At 33.3% G+C, this 8,998-nt stretch overlaps 1 protein-coding gene and 1 long non-coding RNA gene across 2 annotated transcripts; one reads left to right on the forward strand and one right to left on the reverse strand.

Moving 5' to 3' along the window:
- Positions 1-3,633: 3,633 nt before the first annotated feature.
- Positions 3,634-4,328, forward strand: LOC140892764 (uncharacterized). Its single transcript, XR_012152899.1, has 2 exons — positions 3,634-3,734; positions 3,837-4,328. It is a non-coding gene; the product is annotated as an uncharacterized lncRNA (long non-coding RNA).
- Positions 4,329-5,959: 1,631 nt separating this feature from the next.
- Positions 5,960-7,891, reverse strand: LOC140891814 (DNA N(6)-methyladenine demethylase ALKBH1D-like). Its single transcript, XM_073300465.1, has 3 exons — positions 7,763-7,891; positions 7,343-7,687; positions 5,960-6,740 (listed from the first exon to the last, which is right to left on the reverse strand). Exons 1-3 carry the CDS (start codon positions 7,880-7,882, stop codon positions 6,465-6,467), a joined length of 741 nt encoding a protein of 246 aa, XP_073156566.1. The 5' UTR covers positions 7,883-7,891; the 3' UTR covers positions 5,960-6,464.
- Between the last annotated feature and the right edge of the window lie 1,107 nt (positions 7,892-8,998).

An 8,998-nucleotide genomic window follows, 5' to 3' on the forward strand; every position in this document is an offset into this window, starting at 1 on the left:
TACATCTGAGTGTATGTAGTCTAGTGTGCCTTTAGTGCTATGTTCTGCCTTCTTGAACATAACTCCAGTTTGTTTCCCTAGAACACAGTGCTCACAGAAATCCAGTTTGCTAATTTGGTCTTTGCCAAAAGCTCCTTGCTTATTTAGTTCAATTAGCCCTCTTTCACTTATATGTCCCAGCCCGACGTGCCAAAGTTTGGTCTTATCAAACCTGACTTGAGCATTCAAAGCAGCACTATCAATGCACGATCTCCATTCCAGAACATACAAGCCATTGTGTCTTAGTCCTTTCGTTACAACCATCACACTTTTTGTGACAGTAAGGACTCCATTCTTAGCTTTGAACTCATAGCCCAATTGATCCAGCATTCCAAGTGATATCAAATTTCTTTTCATTCCTAACAAATCTCACATCAGATAAGGTTCTAATTGCTCCATCACTTAGCTTAACTTGATGGATCCAATGCCTTCAATTTGACAGGCTACATTGTTTCCCATAAGAACGTTTCCACCATCAATTTTAGTAAAACCACTGGAACCACTCTTTGTATGGAATCATGTGAAAAGAACACCCTGAGTCCAAAATCCAGTCTTTTTTAGAATTCTCAATAGTGACTAGCAACACATCTATACTTTCATAACCATCCTCTGCCACTGCTGCATCTCTCGAACTAGATTCCTTTTCTACTTGTTTCTTATTCCGTTCTGGACAATCTCTCCTGAAATGTCCTTCCTTGTGGCATGAGTAACATTTTCTTTTAAACTTAGGTTTTGATCTTGATCTAGACTTGCCTCTAAACTTGGATTCCCTTTTATTTGATCTGCCTCTTGCAAAAAGTCCTTCACTCTGATCATATCATTATTTGTCCCAGATTTCTTGTTTAGCTCTTTTGACAATAAGGCATCATGTACTTCCTCTAGAGTTAAAGATTCTTTACCATAGATCATGGTATCCTCGAGATTTTCTTAAGTATTCGGGAGAGATTGCAACAATAGCAATGTTTGGTCCTCATCTTCAACTTTAATCTCTATGTTTTACGATCCAAGATACTCTTATTGAAATCATCAACGTGATCTTCAATCGATTTCCCACTCGAAATCTTGAAAGCATACGACTTTTTTTTAAGGAAGAGTCTATTGCTAGAAACTTTGTCATGTAAAGATACTCAAGCTTTACCCAAATTGTAGATGCAGACTTCTCCTTCGACACTTCTCGTAATACCTGGTGGCCAAGACTCAAAATTATGGCACTATGTGACTTTGCAAGAATGTACTTGTCAAGCACCTTGACTTTATCAGGTACATTTTCTTCTCCAAGGAGTGCATCTTCGAGTCCATTTTGAACTGACAATACCCTCATCTTCAACCTCCATAAACCGAAATTATTTTTGCCCATAAATTTCTCAATGTCAAAACGTGTGTTACTCATCTTTAAGCCGGTCTCTGATGCCAGTTTGTTATGCAAGAACAAGGATTCATAAGACGATCAACAACAATCCACACAGTATATTACCAAGGAACAAAATACGACTCAATCAAAACAAAAGCAATCAATCATCGATGAACAAAGAAAAATGACGCAGCGATATATAGTGGTTCGGATCTAAACATCCTACATCCACTTATGGACCAAGGCACATTCACTATCACCAGAAAAACCAAGTGAAACAATCATTTTACAATCACTGAGCTAGCTTCGCCATCGCAGTACACATTCAAGAATTGAATCTAGGATTAAAGATACAAACACTCATGATCAACTCCCTAATCTAATCTCCAGAAGATTACAGAAAACAAGAAGGAATACATATTGATGTTCTTGAAGTCAAATCGCATCTCCACTTCCTCTTGCGTCTCCCCCTTTATCTCAGTTCTATATATGCAGCAGCTCGTGCATCTTCAGTTGAGTCGGTTGGATTAGTTCACATGAGGATGATCATCTTGTGTTTTCTTGTGCACCCCAATTCATTCTTAGTTTTGATTGGACACGTGAATAAGTAAGCCAACTCATCACAATTATTCTTAAACCATCTATCACCTAGACATTTTGAGCTAATATATTTGGTTCTTCTTCTTCTTAAAAAAAATGAATTGCGATTCTAAATGCATTTTATTAATATCGAACTGAAGATTGTAAGTGAAAAAAAAAATTACTTTGCTCGTCTCTTTTCAAAATTCCAAGCTAATATATATTTTTTAAAATTCCAAACGAACATTTACATAATATTATTGCTAAGAAAGTGAGAGAATGATACGTGAAAATTAAAAGTGGGGATGTCACGTGAAGCTCTTTACTTTTTCTTCGACCATATTGCTTTGGAGTTGTTGATACGAATCACATAAATGCATTAACTCATAAAAATAAGATACGTAATGTGCTTTCTCGTTTGGTTGCAATTTTATATTAAAGATTTTTGCTTCCTATATTCAAATTCAATTTTAACGAGCTATATTAAAATTTATTTTATTTTATTTCAAAATTTAGTCTTTTTCTACGTGACGTTGGTGTGTCTAGTGTCATTTGAGGATTTTTAAAATATTGCAACGGAAAATTAGAGGACCCAAATTGCCAAAACAATGAAAAAAAATACATGATTTATAATTATCAATTTTGACAATATTGCATGTGGATCAAAATCGTAGAGAGTAAACATAGATGACAAAAAAATAGGTTCCTCTTTAATTCATTCAAATGTGTGTATGCTGTCTAGCTAACTATATATTTTTTTTCTTCCTTTGAGAAACTACTTGAAATTCTAAGACAGTTTAAGCGAGTATTTGGAAAGAAAATAATTAATATGTATAAGTTTGAATTATTTCCAACTAAAATGCTTTTTAACCTCTAATTTCAACAAAATAAATATACAGTATTTTTTTTTTTTTTTGAGAGAATTATATAGTGTTTTAGCATTAAGGTATAATACTTTTCTGACAGGTATGACTAAGTGGAGATTAACGTCCAAAGATTGAGCGAGACTAACGATTTGATCAAAAATGAGAAAAATATATAGTTACGTACAATCATGATTGACCATGCATATTAAACAAGTTAACATACAAAGTTTCAATTTTTTTTAATAAAATAAAAGGTAAAATTAAAATAATTTGAGACTCTTCCCTTTCAAAAATTTCAGTTCATTATTTTTTCCCAATATAAAATCATGTATTAATCAGACTTATAAAACTTATTTTATATATATATATATATATATATATATATATAGGATATTCCATCTATTATATATTTGGCTTGAGATAATTAAAAAACCATGCATATTGAGATATATATGAATATACATTTTATGTTTAAGCTCATAATGTTTACTTTTCTAAAACGTACCGTACGTGTATGACATTAATCGAGTTCGATCTCATAATTAAATGATATTGTTTCCTAAATTTCATATATATGTTTTTTATTTGAGAACCTGCATGTCGACATATTTCATGCACTCCACGAATTATATGATAGGACAATTCATTGACCAATGTAGTCCAACATTGGATGAGCACATAATGTGCTCACCCAGCTCAGCTCCTCTTAATTAATATAAAATGTCCCTACTCCGACAACATCACATTTCAGCATGTATATATTTAGTGATCTTAAGCATATATGATTGAGTAAAAATAGAAAAGCAAAAAATATATATAAATAATAAACTTGTTATAATCTCTTTGAGTAAAAATCCAACCTTGATAAATTCCCATCGCATGAATAATTTAATTTCCAGGTATGATCGATCATATATATATATATATATATATATATATATTATATCCAATTTGTAAACGTAACTTATTCAAGTTCCCTTTTGTTCTGATTTTTGGAACAGATTTTTTGACCAGAGGTAAATTTAAGGGATGAATAAAAAAAAAGAAAAAGAAAGGGTATTTCAGTAACTGCGTGGAACTCATGATTGCAGGCAGCTGTTTTAATATATAAGTTCACAGATATTCCTTTCCTTTTCATGTAGTAACCTGATAGATATATATGGTCTGAACCAAATTAAAGCTTATAAAGTTTGAGTACAAAATAATTAAGATAATTAAAGATGTGGAGATTTGAGGAAGCGATATCGATGTTAGTGCATGTTATGTTGAGAAAGAGCATTAGCATTTATCGTGAATTCGGTTTCATGGTGATTGATGCCTATTCTGTCATTACTTCAGTGATTCGATTTTCAGGCGTGTTTATGGTTAGATCAGATCATGCCTACTACAGGAGTCGCCGCCCATCTTCCTCCATGTTTCTGCGTTATGATGGTTAGAATTAATTAATAATATTCATGAAGCATATATCCATTTTCATCCATTTTTCATTTTCAGGCGTGATTGAGTCAATGCTTGCCAAGTGCTGCAAATCTCTTATATATAAATTAAATCACCTCTTGATCAGAGGATGCACGATCGACTTGGTGATTCTTTAATTTTCACCTAATAATAATAATTTATGTTGCCGATTCTCAGTAAATTAAGCTATATACATAGTTGATCAAACTCATTTCGTTGTACTTTGTGACCTTGGCGTCGGTAAGAGAACCCTAGGGTTTTCATTGCGAATGATGTATGAAATCCCAACTTGGATTCTTGGTAAATCTTTGCTAGCTCATTGACATAAATAGTTACACTCAACTCCTACTATGAAAATTACAATTTTTAGTCCTTATTTATTTGATTATTTATGAATTTTATAAACAATTTTGGCCGTGTACAGTCATTATTATTGGAACCGAATTTGCTATTCATATGTACGTTAACTGTGATAATTAATTAAATCATGATAGAGTTTCCGTCGACAAATTAGTGTCAAAGTGTAATTGTGAAACAAGAGATATGTGACGTGAAACAATGTCATCCAAACATAAAATATCTTTTTTTGAAACATAAAATAGGCGCTAGATGTCTAAACATATCAGGCAAGTAGCACACAATTGGGTAATAACGAATGATCGGAAAATTAGCATTTTAGTCCTGTATGTTGGCTTCATTTTGGTTTTGGTCATGTATATTGGCTTGTTTTGGAAAAGATCATGTAACTTTGTTTTTATTTTGGATTTAGTCTTACATGTTGATTGTTTTGGTTTTGGTCCTATAAGTTGACTTACTTTTTGATTTTGGTTCTATACAAAGTTATGTTTTGAAAAAAAGTACGGGAATTTGGATTTTTTTTGGATTTGGTCTTATTAGTTGACTTGTTTTTTTATTTTGGTCATGGAAAAGATACGGTTTTTACCAAATTAAGCTCGGTTAAGTTAGAATAAGCGCCTATGTTTTTTATTTTAAAATAATAAATTAAATTTAGAATTTAGAAGTTGACTTTCCAACTTCACCGCTTAATCTTTTATAATAAATATTTTTTATGATTTTATAATTAAATAAATTAGGTTTAAAATTTAGATGTTGACCTTCTAATTATTTTTTAAAATAATAATTATGTTCTAAAAGGTACAATAACTTGATTTATTTATTTATTTTTCCTCCCTCGCCGAAACTGGAGGGATCAGCAAAATTTTGCTTATTTGCAGTGTTCTAAAAAACACGCTCAAGCGGCGATTAAGCGTGATAAAAGTGAAACATGCCTAAAAAGCTCTGCTTTCGAGAAAAGCGGAAAAAAAAAGTCAACCATAATTGAGACCATAGTTGAGAACGATAAAAAAATATATTAGAGTGTTACTTTTTAAAAGAACGAAAGTATGTTTTAAATATATTTTTAGTTTTTAGCTAATTTTGTTAATTTAGGTTGGAACTTATTTATATGATCATTAATAGGTGCTAAGTGGGCGAACACTTAGTGCCAAATAAATAAAAAAATCGAAGTTACAGTTAAGAACGATATAAATGAATGTTTTTTGTTACTTTTTAAAATAACAAAAGTATGTTACATTTAATACATTAAATTAACATATTTTAAATTTTATTAAATTATTTAGATTAAAAAAATTTTAAGCGTAAAAAAATATTTTTTTATTAGTTAGTTGTAATTATCTCAAACCAGTAAGCAGATAAAACATGAAAGAATAAAAAATATTTATTACAAAAATAATTAGAGATCAATTTCTAAATTTCAAAACATGATAACATACAGGACGAAAACCAAAAAACAAACCAACTTACAGGACCAAAACCAAAATAAGGCAACATATAGGACTAAATCCAAAAACAAAATCGAGTTACAGGATTTTTTCTAAAACAAGCCAACATACAGGACCAAAACCATAAATAAGCCAACATACAGGACCAAAATGCTAATTTTCCCAACGAATGATAGTTAACCTTGTGGATTCCGACATTGTTTTCGCATGGTTTATGTTTCCATGGATGGATAACTGTGCCTATAATAAATAAACATCCAAATTCCAAAATAGTCAGGTTTTCCAAACAAGTCTAAATATATATTAAACCAGATATACAACAGAAGTTCATTAGCATTAGCTAAACCATAAGCCAAGAGCATATGGCCTTCAATACTTTCTGAAAGTCAGGTTCAGACGACCCGGTAGAAGTCCTGTCTTCTCCAGCAACCCATGAGGAGCTGTTCTCGGAAAAATATTTGTCACGCCATGAAAAATATGCCTAGATTCAGCACCAAATATCAGCACATCTCCGGATTCCAGCATGAGACTATCAGCTTTCTCAACATCCCTCTGATTACCGTACAAAAACTCAGCCGAATCACCAATAGACATTGAAACAACAGGTAACCCTTTCCGAAGACTATCATCAGTTTCGTCCCGATCCTGCTTAATTTGGGTAAGAATGTGTTACAGCAATTGGCACAACAATAACAAATATGGTAGTATTATAACATGTTAAATTGATATAGTACCGAGGTACAATAATGTAGCCATACATTCGTACACACTATAGTGTAGTAATATAATGTTTTGTAGTGTAGTGTTGTTTAGTGTAGCGCAATATCCAGATAGCATCATGTGGAGTAATAATAGTACAGTGCAGTATTTTGTAAGGCTAATGCCTACTGTAGTGATCTAATAGCATCAGTTAATATGTAACTATAATCTAGCAAGTTATTTCTAGTAGAGTATGGTGATATAACAATATTGGGATAATCTATACAATACTCTGATTAAAATTCTGAATGTTAGAGATGTATATATTGAACACTCGGAACTATCGGGGCATGTAGGCTTGATTCAATTATCCTAATTGTTCCAACTAGCTAGCACACAAAACCAAAGTCCCAGCATTTGGTTTCATATATCCCTAACATAGGAAATAGATTTTTAACATATCTTCCGTGGATTATATCGTGAGTTTTAGTCAGACTAGCTAAAATTAACAATATATAAGCAAACAATATGTGTGATTAAATAGAAACCTGATGCAGACCAAGTCGACCATTTGTGGTGTAGAAATTGACAATACACAAATCTGGTGACATTTTTGGGAGCATGTCATCCGCGTCTGTGACGTCCATGACTTTTTTTATCAGACGATGAGAATCCTCGAGTGATCTGGCGACTACCGAAGAGAAGTGAGATGGAATGTCAGGGGGAACAACATTGTCATGCGGCCGGATTTGTGCATATGCTCTTGTTTGAGGATCCCAATCAAGACCAAGACACATCATGAACAAGCGCAATTTGGCTCCGTCTTTATAACCAGGTCGGTAAAACCCGCTTGGACCAAGACCTAATTCTCGACATTTCTTTACAATGTTCACCTGCAAGAGACATAACTAGCACGGTTTTCTTCATCATTTCAAAGTGCAAAAGTCGAGTATTACAGGAATATATACCTGCTCACTGATTGGTATATAATTTTTCAACAATACCATTCCAGGTCTCAGTACTTGACCGGTCTCTTCTAATGAGTTTGCAACATCACATTGTTCCTTTGGAACCCAAATTTTATTCATAGAACCTTTGCGGGGCTTCTGTTTTGTCGCGTTTCGAAAACAAATATCAAATGGTTGCACGATGCTACTGCCAGGGAAGACATAATTGGGTTTCTTCTAAGGTTTGGACTTTTAGAAGCAGAAAGTTCACACTTGTTTCCGAACATTGCGGGCATGTCCGAATCCTTGGGAGCCTTTGAAGCAACTGATGCTTGATCAAGTTTCTCATTTTCTCGAGTCCCCAAGTCTACTCTAATTTTCCTTTTACGTTTAGGTTCAGGAGCGGTACTAGCAGAAAGTGAGGGATATTCATCATCATAGGAAGCTTCAGCTGTTATGCATTGATCTTTCCTAGCGAGCCGAACAATTTGGTCTTGGCCATTATCATCACCCTTTGGCATACACAAAAATTTTAAACTTTGCAAAATGCATGAAACTATGTAAAAGATTAGCCACCCACTTCAGATATCGTACTTCATGCCAGGAAATAATAACCTCAAAAAGTTTGCAGTAGAGATCTTTAATGCCAGATAAAATCTTAAATCAGCACAACCACATTTTAACAATCCATTCCCCGGTGGCATTCCAAATGTTTGATAAAATAACCATTCGAATCCCTCAATACATACAATATAAGAAAAGGAGAAAAAGAAGAAACATAGAAAACTCACATTCTTGAAGGATGATTTCATGCTTCTATTACTCATCGTTCCAAGAAACGAGGACCTTCCGCCACAAAAATTCTTGGACAATGAGGAAATGGGTGTTGCTGCGAAAATTGCACGATTGAAAGAACCCGTATGCATGAGACCCCGAGAAATCAAATCACATAAAAAAAGAGTAAAGTTGAAGTGGGCTGCAGGCTTCTCCTAATTAATGAAAATGAATATTGTGAGAGAACCGAAGCGTCTTCGCCACCAAAACGCCAAGAGTCTCACCAAGTTCAGTGTTTCCTATCAATAGCGGTTTGGTTGGAGAATTCATTCAAAACATGAATGGGAAAATTATTACCATTTTAGTCCTGTATGTTGACTTCATTTTGGTTTTGGTGCTTGTTTTGGAAAAGATTCTGTAACTTTATTTTTATTTGGGATTTAGTCCTACATGTTGATTGTTTTGGTTTTGGTCCTATAAGTT

The sequence above is a fragment of the Henckelia pumila genome, chromosome 3 (assembly GCF_033568475.1).
Source record: "Henckelia pumila isolate YLH828 chromosome 3, ASM3356847v2, whole genome shotgun sequence".
In the NCBI taxonomy this organism is placed as follows: Eukaryota; Viridiplantae; Streptophyta; class Magnoliopsida; order Lamiales; family Gesneriaceae; genus Henckelia; species Henckelia pumila.